This window comes from Bombina bombina, chromosome 7 (genome assembly GCF_027579735.1).
Source record: "Bombina bombina isolate aBomBom1 chromosome 7, aBomBom1.pri, whole genome shotgun sequence".
Classification (NCBI taxonomy): domain Eukaryota; kingdom Metazoa; phylum Chordata; class Amphibia; order Anura; family Bombinatoridae; genus Bombina; species Bombina bombina.
Window position 1 is genome coordinate 476,803,782 of NC_069505.1, and position 18,781 is coordinate 476,822,562.

An 18,781-nucleotide genomic window follows, 5' to 3' on the forward strand; every position below is an offset into this window, starting at 1 on the left:
CCAAACCTGGATTCCTTCCTAAGGTTGTTACTGATAAGAATATTAATCAGGAAATTGTTGTTCCTTCTCTGTGTCCTAATCCTTCCTCTAAGAAGGAGCGTCTATTGCACAATTTGGAAGTGGTTCGTGCTTTAAAGTTTTACTTGCAAGCGACCAAAGATTTCCGTCAAACATCTTCTTTGTTTGTTGTCTATTCTGGAAAACGTAGAGGTCAAAAAGCTACGGCTACCTCTCTTGCCTTTTGGCTGAAAAGCATCATCCGTTTGGCATACAAGACTGCTGGACAACAGCCTCCTGAAAGAATTACAGCTCACTCTACTAGAGCGGTGGCTTCCAAAAATGATGCTTCTGTTGAACAGATTTGTAAGGCTGCGACTTGGTCTTCGCTTCATACCTTTTCCAAATTTGATACCTTTGCTTCTTCGGAGGCTATTTTTGGGAGAAAAGTTCATCAAGCAGTGGTGCCTTCTGTTTAACCATCTGTCTTGTCCCTCCCGTTCATCCGTGTCCTGTAGCTTTGGTATTGTATCCCACAAGTAAAGGATGAATCCATGGACTCGTCTTACCTTTATAGAAGAAAAGTAAATTTATGCTTACCCGATAAATTGATTTTCTCCAACATAGGTGTGTCCGGTCCACGGCGTCATCCTTACTTGTGGGATATTCTCCTCCCCAAAAGGAAATGGCAAAGAGCCCAGCAAAGCTGGCCATATAGTCCCTCCCAGGCTCCGCCTACCCCAGTCATTCTCTTTGCCGTTGCACAGAGTTTTTTTGGTGTTTAAATGTAGTTTTATTCTTCAATCAAAAGTTTGTTATTTTAAAATAGTGCTGGTATGTACTATTTACTCTGAAACAGAAAAGAGATGAAGATTTCTGTTTGTAAGAGGAAAATGATTTTAGCAACCGTTACTAAAATCGATGGCTGTTTCCACACAGGACTGTTGAGATGAATTAACTTCAGTTGGGGGAAACAGTGAGCAGACTTTTGCTGCTTGAGGTATGACACATTTCTAACAAGACTTGGTAATGCTGGAAGCTGTCATTTTCCCTATGGGAACCGGTAAGCCATTTTCTTAGCTTAGTATAAGAATAAAGGGCTTCATTAGGGCTTAAAAAACTGGTAGACATTTTTCTGGGCTAAAACGATTACTTTACTAAGCATATTTGGCAGATTATAACTATTAATAGTTATTATAATCTTGGGGTTTGTTTTAAAAAAACGGCAGGCACTGTATTGGACACCTTTTTCACTGGGGGCCTTTTCTAGTCATAGGCAGAGCCTCATTTTCGCGCCACTAATGCGCAGTTGTTTTTGGAAAGCAAGGCATGCAGATGCATGTGTGAGGAGCTAAGAACCACTGAAAAAGCTTATAGAAGACATCATTTGGTATCGTATTCCCCTCTGGGCTTGGTTGGGTCTCAGCAAAGCAGATACCTGGGACTGTATAGGGGTTAAATGTAAAAACGGCTCCGGTTCCGTTATTTTAAGGGTTAAAGCTTTCAAATTTGGTGTGCAATACTTTTAAGTCTTTAAGATACTGTTGTGAAATTTTGGTGAATTTTGAACAATTCCTTCATACTTTTTCACATATTCAGTAATAAAGTGTGTTCAGTTTAAAATTTAAAGTGACAGTAACGGTTTTATTGTAAAACGTTTTTTTGTGCTTTGTTGACAAGTTTAAGCCTGTTTAACATGTCTGAACCATCAGATAACGATGTTCTATATGTATGAAAGCCAAGGTTTCTCCCCATTTAAATATATGTGATAATTGTGTCATAGTGTCCAAACAAAGTAGGGACAATAATGCCATAGATAATGATATTGCCCATGATGATTCCTCAAATGAGGGGAGTAAGCATGGTACTGCATCGTCCCCTTCTGTGTCTACACCAGTTTTGCCCACACAAGAGGCCCCTAGTACTTCTAGTGCGCCAATACTTATTACCATGCAACAATTAACGGCTGTAATGGATAATTCTATTGCAAACATTTTATCCAAAATGCCTACTTATCAGAGAAAGCACGATTGCTCGGTTTTAAACACTGAAGAGCAAGAGGACGCTGATGATAACTGTTCTGACATGCCCTCACACCAATCTGAAGGGGCCAGGAGGGAGGTTTTGTCTGAGGGAGAAATTTCAGATTCAGGGAAAATTTCTCAACAAGCTGAACCTGATGTTGTAATATTTAAATTTAAATTAGAACATCTCCACGCACTACTTAAGGAGGTATTATCTACTCTGGATGATTGTGACAATTTGGTCATTCCAAAGAAATTATGTAAGATGGACATCCTAGAGGTTCCGGTGTCCCCTGATGCTTTTCCTATACCCAAGCGGGTGGCAGACATAGTAAATAAGGAGTGGGAAAGGCCCGGCATACCTTTTGTTCCTCCCCCTATATTTAAGAAATTATTTCCTATAGTCGACCCCAGAAAGGACTTATGGCAGACAGTCCCCAAGGTCGAGGGGGCGGTTTCTACTCTAAACAAACGCACTACTATTCCTATAGAAGATAGTTGTGTTTTCAAGATCCTATGGATAAAAAGTTAGAGGGTTTGCTTAAAAAGATGTTTGTTCAGCAAGGTTACCTTCTACAACCAATTTCATGCATTGTTCCTGTCACTACAGCTGCGTGTTTCTGGTTCAAAGAACTAGAAAAGTCGCTCAATAAAGAATCTTCGTATGAGGAGGTTATGGACAGAGTTCAAGCACTTAAATTGGCTAACTCTTTTATTTTAGATGCCGCTTTGCAATTAGCTAGATTAGCGGCGAATAATTCAGGGTTTGCTATCGTGGCGCGCAGAGCGCTTTGGCTAAAGTCTTGGTCAGCGGATGTGTCCTCCAAGACCAAATTGCTTAACATCCCTTTCAAGGGTAAAATCACTGTTTGGCCCTGACTTGGAAGAGATTATTTCAGACATCACTGGGGGAAAGGGCCACGCCCTTCCTCAGGATAGGTCTTTTAAGGCTAAAAATAAGCCAAATTTTCGTCCCTTTCGCAGAAACGGACCAGCCTCAAATTCTACACCCTCTAAGTAAGAGGGTAATACTTCTTAAACCAAGCCAGCCTGGAGACCGATGCAAGGCTGGAACAAGGGTAAGCAGGCCAAGACACCTGCCACTGCTACCAAAACAGCATGAAGTGTTGGCCCCCGATCCGGGACCGGATCTGGTGGGGGGCAGACTTTCTCTCTTTGCTCAGGCTTGGGCAAGAGATATTCAGGATCCTTGGGCGCTAGAAATAGTTTCTCAAGGTTATCTCCTGGAATTCAGGGAACTACCCCCAAGGGGAAGGTTCCACAGGTCTCAATTATCTTCGAACCAAATAAAAAGACAGGCATTCTTACATTGTGTAGAAGACCTGTCAGGAATGGGAGTGATTCATCCTGTTCCATTAGGAGAACAAGGGATGGGGTTTTACTCCAACCTGTTCATAGTTCCCAAAAAAGAGGGAACATTCAGACCAATTTTAGATCTCAAGATTCTAAACAAGTTTCTAAGGGTTTCATCGTTCAAAATGGAAACCATTCGAACGATCCTTCCTACCATCCAGGAAGGTCAATTCATGACCACGGTGGATTTAAAGGATGCGTACCTACATATTCCTATCCACAAGGAACATCTTCGGTTCCTAAGGTTCGCCTTTCTGGACAAGCGTTACCAGTTTGTGGCACTTCCATTCGGATTAGCCACTGCTCCAAGGATTTTCACAAAGGTACTAGGGTCCCTTCTAGCGGTGCTAAGACCAAGGGGCATTGCAGTAGTACCTTACTTGGACGACATCCTGATTCAAGTGTCGTCTCTGTCAAAAGCAAGGGCTCATACGGACATTGTCCTAGCCTTTCTCAGATCTCACAGGTGGAAAGTGAACATAGAAAAAAGTAATCTGTCCCCGTCAACAAGAGTTCCCTTCTTGGGAACAATAATAGTTTCCTTAGAAATGTAGATTTTTCTGACAGAGGCCAGAAAATCAAACTTCTAAGCTCTTGTCAGGTACTTCATTCTGTTCTTCTTCCTTCCATAGTGCAGTGCATGGAAGTAATAGGTTTGATGGTTGCGGCAATGGACATAGTTCCTTTTGCACGAATTCATCTAAGACCATTACAACTGTGCATGCTCAGACAGTGGAATGGGGATTATACAGACTTGTCTCCGACGATCCAAGTAGATCAAAGGACCAGAGATTCACTCCGTTGGTGGCTGACCCTGGACAACCTGTCACAGGGAATGAGCTTCCGCAGACCAGAGTGGGTCATTGTCACGACCGACGCCAGTCTGGTGGGCTGGGGCGCGGTCTGGGAACCCCTGAAAGCTCAGGGTCTATGGTCTCGGGAAGACTCTCTTCTCCCGATAAACATTCTGGAACTGAGAGCGATATTCTAAGGCTCTCAAGGCTTGGCCTCGACTAGCAAAGGCCAAATTCATAAGGTGTCAATCAGACAACATGACGACTGTTGCATATATCAACCATCAGGGGGGAACAAGGAGTTCCCTGGTGATGGAGGAGCATCCGGGGGAGTGGGAACTCCATCCGGAAATCTTTGCCCAAATAACTCAATTATGGGGCATTCCAGACATGGATCTGATGGCCTCTCGTCAGAACTTCAAGGTCCCTTGTTACGGGTCCAAATCCAGGGATCCCAAGGCGACTCTAGTGGATACAATAGTAGCACCTTGGATCTTCAACCTAGCTTATGTATTCCCACCGTTTCCTATCATTCCCAGGCTGGTAGACACGATCAATCAGGAGAGGGCATCGGTGATCTTGATAGTTCCTGCGTGGCCACGCAGGACTTGGTATGCAGACCTGGTGAATATGTCATCGGCTCCACCATGGAAGCTACCTTTGAGACAGGACCTTCTTGTTCAGGGTCCATTCGAACATCCAAATCTGATTTCCCTCCAACTGACTGCTTGGAGATTGAACGCTTGATTCTTTCAAAGCGTGGGTTTTCAGATTCTGTAATAGATACTCTTATTCAGGCTAGAAAGCCTGTAACTAGAAAAATTTACCATAAAATATGGAAAATATATATCTGTTGGTGTGAATCTAAAGGATTCCCATGGAACAAGATAAAAATTCCTAAAATTCTTTCCTTTCTACTAGAAGGTTTGGAGAAAGGATTTTCTGCTTTATCTGTTTTACTTCACAAAAGGCTGGCAGCTGTGCCAGACGTTTAAGCGTTTGTTCAGGCTCTGGTTAGAATCAAGCCTGTTTACAGACCTTTGACTCCTCCCTGGAGTCTTAATCTAGTTCTTTCAGTTCTTCAAGGGGTTCCGTTTGAACCCTTACATTCCGTAGATATTAAATTATTATCGTGGAAAGTTTTGTTTTTGGTTGCAATTTCTTCTGCTAGAAGAGTTTCTGAGTTGTCTGCTCTGCAGTGTTCTCCGCCCTATCTGGTCCATGCAGATAAGGTGGTTTTGCGTACTGAGCCTGGTTTTCTTCCGAAGGTTGTTTCCAACAAAAATAGTAACCAGGGGATAGTTGTACCTTCTTTATGACCGAATCCAGTTTCAAAGAAGGAACGTTTGTTACACAATTTGGACGTAGTCCGTGCTCTAAAATTCTATTTAGAGGCTACAAAAGATTTCAGACAAACATCTTCCTTGTTTGTTGTTTATTCTGGTAAAAGGAGAGGTAAAAAAGCAACTTCTACCTCTCTTTCCTTTTGGCTTAAAAGCATTATCAGATTGGCTTTTGAGACTGCCGGACAGCAGCCTCCTGAAAGTATCACAGCTCACTCCACTAGGGCTGTGGCTTCCACATGGGCCTTCAAGAACGAGGCTCCTGTTGACCAGATATGTAAGGCAGCGACTTGGTCTTCACTGCACTCTTTTGCCAAATTTTACAAATTTTATACTTTTGCTTCTTCGGAGGCTATTTTTGGGAGAAAGGTTTTGCAAGCCGTGGTGCCTTCCGTTTAGGTGACCTGATTTGCTCCCTCCCTTCATCCGTGTCCTAAAGCTTTGGTATTGGTTCCCACAAGTAAGGATGACGCCGTGGACCGGACACACCTATGTTGGAGAAAACAGAATTTATGCTTACCTGATAAATTACTTTCTCCAACGGTGTGTCCGGTCCACGGCCCGCCCTGGTTTTTTAATCAGGTCTGAGGAATTATTTTCTCTAACTACAGTCACCACGTTACCATATGGTTTCTCCTATATATATTTCCTCCTGTCCGTCGGTCGAATGACTGGGGTAGGCGGAGCCTGGGAGGGACTATATGGCCAGCTTTGCTGGGCTCTTTGCCATTTCCTTTTGGGGAGGAGAATATCCCACAAGTAAGGATGACGCCGTGGACCGGACACACCGTTGGAGAAAGTAATTTATCAGGTAAGCATAAATTCTGTTTCTTCTATGGTAAGACGAGTCCACGGCCCACCCTGTCATTTTAAGACAGATTATATTTTTTTGATTTCAACTTCAGTCACCTCTGTACCGTGTAGTTTCTCCTTTTCTCTTGTTAAGTGTATCCAGTCCACGGATCATCCATTACTTATGGAATATATTCTCCTTCCCAAGAGGAAGTTGCAAGAGTCCACCCACAGCAAAGCTGCTATATAGCTCCTCCCCTAACTGCCATATTCAGTCATTCTCTTGCAAGCCTCAACATAGATAGGAGGTCGTGAGAGTCTGTGGTGATTTATACTTAGTTTATTCTTCAATCAAAAGTTTGTTATTTTTAAATGGCACCGGAGTGTGCTGTTTATCTCAGGCAGTATTTGGAAGAAGAATCTGCCTGCGTTTTTCTATGATCTTAGCAGACGTAACTGAGATCCATTTGCTGTTCTCACACATTCTGAGGAGTGAGGTACTTCAGAGGGGGAATGGCGTGCAGGTTTTTCCTGCAGATGAGGTATGTGCAGTAAAATATTTTTCTAGGAATGGAATTGACTAAGAAAATACTGCTGATACCGAAGTAATGTAAGTAAAGCCTTAAATGCAGCGATAGCGACTGGTATCAGGCTTATTAATAGAGATACATACTCTTATAAAAATGTATTTTAAAACGTTTGCTGGCATGTTTAATCGTTTTTTAACGTACATTGGTGATAACACTGTAATGTTGGTATAGCCTTAAATGCAGTAAAAGCGACTGGTATCAGGCTTATTAATAGAGATACATACTCTTGTAAAAATGTGTTTTAAAACGTTTGCTGGCATGTTTAATCGTTTTTTAACATATGTTTGGTGATAAAACTTATTGGGGCCTAAGTTTTTTCCACATGGCTGGCTTAAATTTTGCATAGAAACAGTTAACTGAAGCTTCCCACTGTTGTAATATGAGTGGGAGGGGCCTAATTTAGCGCTTTTTTTGCACAGTTAAAATTACAAAATGAATTATCCAGATTTCCTCAGCAGTCCCATGAATACTACAGGACATTTCTAAAGGGCTAAAAAGACTTCCAAAATCGTTTATAGGGAAGGTAATCCACAGCTCTGCTGTGGCAGTTTTGTTGTGTCTGTTTTTAAAAACGTCTCTGTCGTTTTTTTTTTTTTTATCTGTTTTTTTGCATTAAGGGGTTAATCATCCATTTGCAAGTGGGTGCAATGCTCTGTTACCTTATTACATGTACTGTAAAAATTTTGTTTGTTTTACTGCCTTTTTTCACTGTTTTTCAAATTTTGACAAAATTTGTTTCTCTTAAAGGCACAGTAACGTTTTATATATTTGCTTGTTAACTTGATTTAAAGTGTTTTCCAAGCTTATTAGTCTGTTCTAACATGTCTGACATAGAGGAAGCTCTGTGTTCATTATGTTTTAAGGCCATGGTGGAACCCCATCTTAGAATGTGTACCAGATGTACTGATTTCATGTTAAACAATAAAGATCATTTTTTGCCTTTAAAAACATTATCACCAGAGGATTCTGTCGTGGGGGTAGTTATGCCGACTAACTCTCCCCACGTGTCAGACCTTTTGACTCCCGCTTTAGGGACTCACGCTCAAATGGCGCCAAGTACATCAAGGGCACCCATAGCAATTATTTTACCAGGGGATTCTGTTGAGGGGAAAGTTTTGCCGATTAACTCTCCCCACGTGTCAGACCCTTCGACTCCCGCTTCAGGGACTCACGCTCAAATGGCGCCAAGTACATCAAGGGCGTCCATAGCGTTTATTTTACAAGACATGGCAAAGGTGGTGAATAATACTCTGGCAGCAGTATTAGTCAGACTACCTGAAATTAAAGGAAAGCAGATAGCTCTGGGGGTAGATACAGAGCATACAGACGCTTTAAGAACCATGTATGGTACTACCTCACAATATGCTTAGTCTGTGGGTGACTTTTTTGACTCAGGGAAGATGATTTAACCTGATTCTGATATTTCTACATTTAAAATTTATGCTTGAGAACCTCCACTTGTTGCTCAGGGAGGCTTTGGCTGCTTTGAATGAATGTGTACAATCGCAGGGCCAGTGAAATTGTGTAGACTGGATAAATAATATGCAGTGCCGGTGTGTACTGATGTTTTTCCAATACCTAAAGAGGTTTACTAAAAATTTTTTTAATAAGGAATGGGATAGACCAGGTGTGCCATTCTCTTCCCCTCCTATTTTTTTAGAAGAATGGTTTCTAATAGTTACCACCACACGGGACTTCTGGCAGACAGTTCCTAAGGTGGAGAGAAGAGTTTCTACTCTAGCTAAGCGTACCACTACCTCTGGCGAGGACAGTTGTGCTTTTTAGATCCAATGGATAAAAAATGTTTATTCAACAGGGTTTTATCCTGCAGCCCCTTGCATACATTGCTTCTGTCACTGCTGCTGCGGCGTTCTGGGTTGAGTCTCTCGATGAGGCTTTACAGTTAGCGACTCCATTGGATGAATATATTTGACAAGCTTATGCTAGCCAATTCCTTTGTTTTCTGATGCCTTTGTTCATTTGACTAGACTAACGGCTAAGAATTCTGTTTTTTACTATACTGGCGCGCAGAGCGCTATGGCTTATATCATGGTCAGCTGTCGTGACTTTGATAAATAAGCTACTTAACTTCCCTTCAAGGGGCAGACCCTATTCGGGCCTGGTTTGAAGGAGATTATTGCTTATATCACTGGAGGAAAAGGTCATGCCCTTCCTCAGGATAGGAATCAAGGGCCAAAAAAGGTCTAATTTTCGTGCCTTCAGGGCAGGTGTGGCATCCACTTCCTCTAAGGCAAAACAAGAGGGAATTTTTGCTCAGTCCAAGGCGGTCTGGAGACAATTGGACCTGGAACAAAGATAAGCAGGCCAAGGAGCCTGCTGCTGCCTCTAAGGCAGCATGAAGGAACGGACCCCTATCCGGTAACGGATCCTATAGGGGGCAGACTTTCATTCTTCGCCCCGGCGTGGGCAAGAGATGCCCAGGATCCCTAGGCATTGGAATTTATATCCCAGAGATATCTTCTGGATTTCAAAGATTCCCCCCCCAAAAAAGGGGAGATTTCGCCTTTCACAATTATCTGCAAACCAGATAAAGAAGGAGGCATTCTTACATTGTGTACGAGATCCATCCAGTTCCAAGAGAGGAACAGGGACAGAGTTTTTACTCAAATCTGTTTGTGGTTCCCAAGGTGAGGGAACCTTCAGACCTATTTTGGATCTAAAGATCTTAAACAAATTCCTCAGAATTCCGTCATTTAAGATGGAAACTATTCGTACCATCTTAACTATGATCCAGGAGAGTCAATAGAGGACTACAATGGATTTGAAGGATGCTTATCCTCACATTGTGATGCATAAAGATCACCTTTGTTTTTCAGGTTTGCCTTTCTAGACAGGCATTACCAGTTTGTAGCTCTTTCCTTTGGGATATCTACAGCCCCAAGAATCTTTATGGAGGTTCTGGGGTCGCTTTGGCGGTCCTTAGGCCGCGGGGCATAGAAGTGGTCCCTTAGTTAGACGAAATCCTGATACAGGCGTCAAACATCCAAATTGCCAAGTCTCATACGGACGTAGTACTGGCATTTCTGAGATCACATGGGTGGAAAGTGAACAAGGAAAGAGTTCTCTATCCCCAATCTCAAAGGTTTTCCCTCCTAGGGACTCTGATAGATTCTGTAGAAATAAAAATTTACCTGACGGAGTCCAGGTTGTCAAAGTTTCTAAATTTCTGCCGTGTTTTTCATCACATCCGCGCCCTTCGGTGGCTCAGTACATGAATGAAATCGGCTTAATAGGTAGCGGCAAGGGACATAGTACCGTTTGCACGTCTACATTTCAGACCGCTGCAACTATGCATGCTCAGTCAGAGGAACGGGGATTACACAGATTTGTCCCCCTGTTGAACCTGGACCAAGAGACCAGAGATTCTCTTCTCTGGTGACTATGTCGGGTCCATCTGTCCAAGGGTATGACCTTCCGCAGGTCAGATGGGACAATTGTTACAATGGATGCCAGCCTTTTAGGTTGGGATGCAGTCTGGAACTCCCTGAAGGCTCAGGGATAGTGGACTTAGGAGGAGACCCTCCTTCCAATAACTATTCTGGGAGTGATATTCCATGCTCTTCAGACTTGGCCTCAGTTAGCAACTCTGAGGTACATCATACTCAGTCGGACAATATACACGACTGTGGCTTACATCAGCCATCAAGGGGGAACAGAAGTTCCCTAGTGATGTTAGAAGTCTTACAATAATTCACTGGATAGAGACTCACTCTTGTCTATCAGCTATCCATATCCCAGGTGTTGAGAACTGGGAGGTGGATTTTCTAAGTCGTCAGACTTTCTTCCGGGGGAGTGGGATTTCCTCCGGAGGTCAAGACCAAGCAGGAGAGGGCTTTGGAGTTTTTGACAGCGCCTGCGTAGCCACGCAGGACCTGGTATGCAGATCTGGTGGACATGTCATCCTTTACATCACGGTCTCTGCTTCTGAGACAGGTCCCTCTACCTCAGGGTCCTTTCAACCATCTAAATAGAATCAATCTGAGATGGACTGCCTGGAGACTGAACGCTTGATGTTATCAAAGCATGGCTTCTCCGAGTCAGTCATTGATACCTTAAATACAGACATGAAAGCCTGTCTCTAGGAAAATTGAACATAGATATGGTGCAAATATCTGATTGTTATGAATCCAAGGGTTACTCATGGAGTAAAGCCTGGATTCCCAGGATATTATCTTTTCTCCAAGATGTTTTTGAGAAAAGGGTTGTCATCTAATTCCTTAAAAGGGACAGATTTTTACTCCGTCTATTTTTTTGCACCAGCGTCTGGCAGGTATTCTAGACGTTCAGGCATTTGGTCAGGCTTTGGTTAGATCCAAGCCTGTGTTTAAAACTGTTGCTCCACCATGGAGCTTAAACCTGGTTCTTAAGGCTCTTCAAGAAGTTCCGTTTGAACCTTTTTTGTTCCATAGATATCAATCTTTATCTTGGAAAGTTCCTTTTGGGTAGCTATTTCCTCGACTCGTAGAGTCTCCAAGTTATCTGTGTTACAATGTGATTCTCCTTATCTGGTCCTTCGTACGGATAAGGTAGTCCTGCGTACCAACCTGGGTTTTTTCCTAAGGTGGTATCTAACAAGAACATCACTCAAGAGATAGTTGTTCCATGCTTGTATCCTAATCCTTCCTCAAAGAAGGAACGTCTATTACACAATATTGGACGTGGTTTGTGCTTTAAAGTTTTACTTAGAAGTTACTACAGTTTTCAACAAACGTTCACCTTGTTTGTTGTCTATTCTGGACAGAGGAGAGGTCAAAAGACTTCAGCAGCCTCTCTGTCTTTTTGGTTAAAAAGCATAATTCATTTAGCTTATGAGACTACTGGACAGCGGCCTCCTGAAGGGATTGCAGCTCATTCTACTAGAGCTGTGGTTTTCACTTGGGCCTTTTTTAAATGTGGCTTCTGTTGAACAGATTTACAAGACGGAGTCTTGGTCTGCGCTTCATACTTTTTCAAATTTAACAAATTTGATACCTTGCTTCTTCGGAGGCTATTTTTGGGAGAAAGGTTTTTTTTTACAGGCAGTAGTAACTTCCGTTTAAGTACCTGCCTTGTCCCTCCCATCATCCGTGTACTTTAGCTTTGGTATTGGTATTCCATAAGTAATGGATGATCCGTGGACTGGATACACTTAACAAGAGAAAACATAATTTATGCTTACCTGATAAATTTATTTATCTTGTAGTGTATCCAGTCCACGGCCCGCCCTGTCACTTTAAGGCAGGTAATTTTTTCATTTGAACTACAGTCACCACTGCACCCTATGGTTTTTCCTTTCTCTGCATGTTTTCGGTCGAATGACTGAATATGGCAGTTAGGGGAGGAGCTATATAGCAGCTTTGCTGTGGGTGGACTCTTGCAACTTCCTGTTGGGAAGGAGAATATATTCCATAAGTAATGGATGATCCGTGGACTGGATACACTACAAGAGAAATAAATTTATCAGGTAAGCATAAATTATGTTTTTCTTCCTGTACCTTCGGTCGAATGACTGGGGGGTGGAGCTAAGGGAGGAGCTATATAGACAGCTCTGCTGTGGTGCTCTTTGCCACTTCCTGTTAGCAGGAGGACTATATCCCACAAGTAAAGGATGAATCCGTGGACTCGTCTTACCATAGAAGAAATCAATTTATCAGGTAAGCATAAATTTACTTTTTTCATCAGCACTCTCTTTATTTTAGAAACTATTACGCTTTTCTGACAATTGTTTAATTAGCATATTTTTTCTCCCACAAACCATTGTGGCAGATCTCCCCATGCTTTTTAGTCACCACAGTCAAAAAAAGATAGTCGTTTATGGCGCTCTTATCTCACGTGGAAGAGTGCTAGCTTTGCGCAGTGGCAGTATAGTAGCCTATGAGGTTCAACCGAGGCGTGATTATTGCTAATTGAAAACTTTTACCAATACCCCGTCATGATGACTTGAAATATAGTCAGCATTGACAATTTTTGACAGTCTCTCAGGAGGCTGATTTTGTTTGTCTAAAATCAGATTATTTTTCATCAGCACTCTCTTTAATTTAGAAACTATTACAATTTTCTGACAATTGTTTAATTAGCATATTTTTTCTCCCACAAACCATTGCGGCAGATCTCCCCATGCTTTTTAGTCACCACAATCAACATAAGATAGTCGTTTATGGCGTTCTTATCTCACGTGGAAGAGTGCTAGCTTTGCGCAGTGGCAGTATCGTAGCCTATGAGGTTCAACCGAGGCGTGATTATTGCTAATTGAAAACTTTTACCAATACCCCGTCATGATGACTTGAAATATAATCAGCATTGACAATTTTTGACAGTCCCTCAGGAGGCTGATTTTGTTTGTTTAAAAACAGATTATTTTTCATCAGCACTCTTTAATATACAAACTTTTATGCTTTTCTGACAATTGTTTAATTAGCAGAATTTGTCACCTGCAAACTATTGTGTGTGGTCTCCAGATGCATTTTTAGTCACCACAATTAAATTAAGATAGCCGTTTATGGCCCTCTTAATTGTGTATATTCACACTCTCTTATTTAGGTATGTTTATGGTAATATTTATTTATAAATACTTAGAACTTATTCCCCTATGTGAAGAACATTGGAATGTGAAATATTTTCATGAAATACACATTATAACACTTTATGAAATATGAATATGACCACCCTCTTTTGCTCAAAACCCTCCATTCACACAGCCCTTTCGTGGCTCTCTTCCTTCCTGTCAAACCATACCTTTAGTGTAGCCTTCTCTGGGGCCTCGTCAACACGTCATCATTAGGTTCCCTAATAAAGTCCCATGGTTTCCAATATCATTTGTATGCCGACGACACCCAAATCTACTTCTCTGCACCAGACCTATCTCCTTCCTTGCTAACCCGTATCACTAACTGTTTTTCTCACATCTCTTCCTGGATTTCCTCTCACTACCTCAAGCTAAATCTCTCCAAATCTGAGCTCCTCATTTCCCACCCTTCCAAAATCTCAACCCCCAATCTCTCTATAACTGTCGACAACTCCATCATTACCCCTACCCCACATGCCCGATGTCTCGGGTTCACATTTGACTCAGATCTTTCTTTCACTCCTCACATTCAGTCCTTGGCTAAAGCCTGCCGCTTCCACCTTAAAAACATCTCTAAAATTAGACACTTCCTTACACAAGACACAACTAAGATTTTAATCCACTCTCTCATTCTTTCCCGCCTCGATTACTGCAACTCTGTCCTCTCTGATCTCTCCACCTGCCGCCTAGCTCCTTTACAATCCATAATGAATACCTCTGCCAGACTTATCTTCCTTACACGTCGCTCTTCATCTGCTGCACCTCTCTGCCAATCCCTTCACTGGCTTCCTTTTGCCTCTAGGATCAAACACAAAATTCTCACTCTGACATACAAAGCCCTCAACAGCACTGCTCCCCCCTATATCTCAGACCTTGTCTCCAGATACTCTCCCTCCCGTCCCCTTCTCTCTGCTCATGGCCTCCTACTCTCCTCCTCTCTGGTTAACTCATCGCACTCCCGTTTACAGGACTTATCTAGACTGGCTCCCATCTTGTGGAACTCTCTGCCTCGCTCCACAAGATTCTCCACTAGTTTCAACCTATGCTAAGCTTTCTTTATACCAGTTCCTCTCCTCCATTGCTGTCCCCTGAACCCCCTTAGCGTGTAAGCCTAAGAGTCCAGCTGTTTGTAGATCACCTTCTTAAGAGCTGACTACAACAGTGTAACTCTTGGCAGGGCTCTCTACCCATTTTATCCCTATAATTGTTTTTTTGTACTCCGCCTTTGTTTATAGCACTGCGGAATCTGTTGGCGCTCTACAAATAACCGATTTTAATAATAATAAATATGATTTTTCATCTACTTGACTGGAAAGGGTTCCAATGTACTTATATATATGTCTATAAATACCTTATCTTACTATATCTTTGAGCCCATTTAACTTTTTAATGCAATTTTTAAAAAATAATTTTTATTAGACAGTTTAATCATGAGTGTAACTGTACTTTTAAATATAATTTTGATGTATTTTGTACAACTTTTTATTCAATCGTAACTACCAACTCGCACAAACACCTGCGATAAATTATTTTCGCTTGCGCACCATTCGTAATCTGTCCCACTGTGTGGAGCTTGTGTGAAAACGTAGTTTTGGTGTTATAGTGGAAAATACTCAGACTCCGTGAAATGACATGAATGCTGCTGGAACACAGCTTTAATACCTAAAACTGTATTTATTTTGTAAGTGAGCTATTGTGTTTGAGGCAATCCATTTTGTGACTTTCACTCTTGCCCTCTCGCCAAACTTTTAAATAAAATACCTCATTTATATGACTTTTCTGTAGTTGTGTAATAAATTAAAGGGACATTTAAAGGGACAGTCTACACCAGAATTGTTATTGTTTAAAAAGATAGAAAATCCCTTTATTACCCATTCCCCAGTTTTGCAAAACCAGCACAGTTATATTAATCTATGTTTTACCCCTGTGATAACCTTGTATTTAAGCCTCTGCAGACTGCCCCTTATCTCAGTGCTTTTGACAGACAGGCAGTTTAGCCAATCAGTGCAGACTCCTAAATAACTCCAAGGGAGTGAGCACAATGTTATTTATATGACACACATGAACTAGTACTGTCTAACTGTGAAAAACTTTCAAAATGCTCTGAGCTAAGAAGCGGTTTTCAATGGTTTAGAAATCAGTTTGAGCCTACCTAGGTTTAGTTTTTCAAAAATACCACCAAGGGAACAAAGCAAATATAATGATAAAAGTCAATTGGAAAGTTGTTTAAAATTGCATGCCCTATCTGAACCATGAAAGTTTAATTTTGACTAGACTATCCCTTTAACGGCTGTGCTCAACTACAAAGAATAGCAACTACTCTGGCAGCTCTTTTCAAATGAGTTTTCCTGTTTTAATAGCACAAAATGTATTTAAAAAAGCAATACACAGTAATATAGAGAAATGCAGCTGCTAACCTGAAGCACAATATACAGTTATCAAAATGTAGACAACCTCATCGATATGTAAATGTGCACTGCTTCTGTCACAGGCTTTGAGAGTACTTGTGCTCCAAGAGGGCGGCGCCCAGTATGAGGAGGCGGAGCTTCAGTATCTGACACTTTTAAGCTAATTAAGCAGGAAAACTGGTTTGAAAAGAGCTGCAGGATGGAATACAATAAAATAGTTAGTAGTTACTATACTTTTGTAGTTGTGCACAGCAGTTTAATGTCCCTTTAAAATGCCAATGAAGATATACTTTTTTTACATTAAAGGGACAGTAAAGTCATAATTAGACAGAACATACCATTTTAAACAACTTTCCAATTTACTTCTATTATTTAATTTGCTTCCTTCTCTTGTTATCCTTTGCTGAAAGGTTTATCTAGGTAAGCTCAGGAGCAGCAAGGAACCTAGGTTCTAGCTGCTGATTGGTGACTACATATATATACCGATTGTCATTGGCTCACGTGTTCAGTTAGAAACCAGTAGTGCATTGTTGCTACTTAAACAAATGATACCAAGAGAATGCAGCAGCTTCGATAATATAAATAAACTGGAAAGTCAATCATGAAAGAACATTTTTGGGTTTTATGTCCCTTTAACACTTTGTTTGCTGATTTTGTTACTACAGGTGTCTCAACTGCGACTGGGCCCGCACCTCTAGGGGCCCATTGTGTACTGTAGTGGTATCAATATGTTGGGCTGATGGTTTCTAAGCGCCACCTGTATTATGTCCAATATGGCTGCTGCTAGTGGCACTCTGCACTTTTCTGAGATGGATTTATTTGTTTATTAGTGCTGGATTTGCACAGAGCTTTGTGTGTTGCACTATTATATCAATAAATCCATCTGCTAAAAGCTGAATGCCGCTACTCAGGACCATATTCAGCATCATTTGGGTGCCACGTATTTATTTATTTCCCACCTAAACTGTGATTTTATGTCCATACAGGATATGTTCATATGAAGCCTTCACTTGTTACAAAGATTGAGCGCAGAGAGGAGCCGTATTTGTGCAGCTTTCCAATTACCCAAGGTGAGTAACGAGGCACTAAAATATAGATGATTTAAAGCAACATAAACATTTAAAGGGATAGGAAAGTAAAAATTAAAAGGACAATGAACCCAAATTTTTTCTTTCGTGATTCAGATAGAGCATGCAATTTTAAGCAAATTTCTAATTTACTCCTATTATCAATTTCTTTTACAAGATAGAACGAGTCCACGGATTTCATCCTTATGGGATTAAATCTCCTGTTAGCAGGAAGTGGCAAAGAGCACCCCAGCAGAGCTGTATATATAGCTCCTCCCTTCCCTCCCAATCCAGTCATTCTCTTTGCCTGTGTTAGTGATAGGAAGAGGTAAAGTGAGGTGTTAGTTTAGATTCTTCAATCAAGAAGTTTTTTATTTTAAAATGGTGCCAGTGAGTACTATTTTCCTCAGGGATAAATCGTCTGTCAGTAACTTCCCAAGAGGAGTGGAGACATTTTATTTTCTGCCCTGATGTTGATGATCTTTCAAAACAGTTTCTAAGATCCTGCTGGTTCCCACAGAGCGGTTGAAGGTAGTGTACAGTAACATCTTCAGTGTGGAGAAACGTGTCATGCTACAAGCAGCATTAAGGTGTGTTCAGTCATTTTTTTCTTGGAGACTTAGTATCAGAACAGGCTGACATTATTCTCTATCTGGGAAGGGGTAATCAGTAGGCACTATGAGTAAAATGGTGGAACTGAAATTCCTGTTGGATATTGATGACTGTGTTTTTATATAGGTATTCAATATGGGCTAGACGCTGGGAGATGCGGTTTCTGTGCAAAGGTTTTCTTGTTATATAGCTACAACAGACCTGGGTATAGAACGACTACAGTTTTTCATAACTTTAGTTTTTTATAGTGCATAGGTTAGAGGGACACATGGCTTACAATTTATACTGGGAAGACATGTTACTTGCTTCCCATGCGGTGTTTGAGACGGCTCGTGTTACGCCCATGGTGGGCGGGGCCTAATTTTGCACGCTCAGCCGCACAGTATTTCATCCGAACAGGCAGCAAAGTCCTAAGTTCCGGTGGGGCCCATGTTAAATTTGTAGACAAAGGACCGCTACTTTCGCAGACTCAGTGTACTCTGGGGGCAGGTAGGCCCCGCAGCAGGGCTGTGGTGAGGTGCAGGGGCCTAAATTGTTTAAAATGTTGTTATATCTGATAGAGGTGATATAAAGTGTTATATAGCATATCCAAACAAGCGGTGCAATATTATTTGGCTAAATTGGACATATTAGGATGGATATTATTATTGCTGCAAAAATGTTTTTTTGAGAAACAGAAAAATTGTTGCGCTTTTATTATTTAAAGGCGCAGTACACTTTTTAGGTAAAGTTTTTTTGAGTATGTTTTTTGACTTCAGAGGTCAATAAACAAAGTTAAGAACGACTATTATTGCTATTGCTAGTCTGTTTAACATGTCTGAACTTGAGGAAACTACTTGTTCTAGATGCCAGTGTGGAACCCCCTCTTACTTTTTGTCCCTGATGTACTGAAAGGGCCTTACAATGTAAAGAGCAGATTTTCTTTAAGGAAAGTGTGCCTAAGGATGATTCTCAGTCTGATGAGAATCAGGGTATTCCGCTTAATTCTCCCCAAGCGTCACAACCTTTAACGCCCACCCAAGCGACGCCGAGTTCTTCAACCGCGTCTACTTCATTTACTCTGCAGGATATGGCTGCAGTTATGTCATCTACCCTTACAGAGGTTTTATCTAAGTTGCCAGTGTTACAGGGCAAACGCAGCAGGGCTGAAGTCAATGTGAATACTGCGACCTCTGATGCTTTGTTGGCTATTTCCGATGTACCCTCACAGGGATC

General features: G+C 41.5%; 1 protein-coding gene and 2 non-coding genes across 5 annotated transcripts in view; all 3 read left to right on the forward strand.

Moving 5' to 3' along the window:
- Window positions 1-18,781, forward strand: part of LOC128666782 (gastrula zinc finger protein XlCGF7.1-like) — a 272,466-nt gene that overhangs the window by 168,640 nt on the left and 85,045 nt on the right. For all 3 annotated transcript variants that reach the window (XM_053721576.1, XM_053721575.1, XM_053721577.1), the window contains exon 3: window positions 16,874-16,957. In XM_053721576.1, coding sequence (XP_053577551.1) covers window positions 16,874-16,957 — 84 coding nt within the window. The remainder of the gene's footprint in view (window positions 1-16,873; window positions 16,958-18,781) is intronic.
- LOC128637015 (U4 spliceosomal RNA) lies at window positions 12,760-12,900 on the forward strand. Its single transcript, XR_008398904.1, has one exon. It is a non-coding gene; the product is annotated as a U4 spliceosomal RNA (small nuclear RNA).
- LOC128637039 (U4 spliceosomal RNA) lies at window positions 13,103-13,243 on the forward strand. Its single transcript, XR_008398928.1, has one exon. It is a non-coding gene; the product is annotated as a U4 spliceosomal RNA (small nuclear RNA).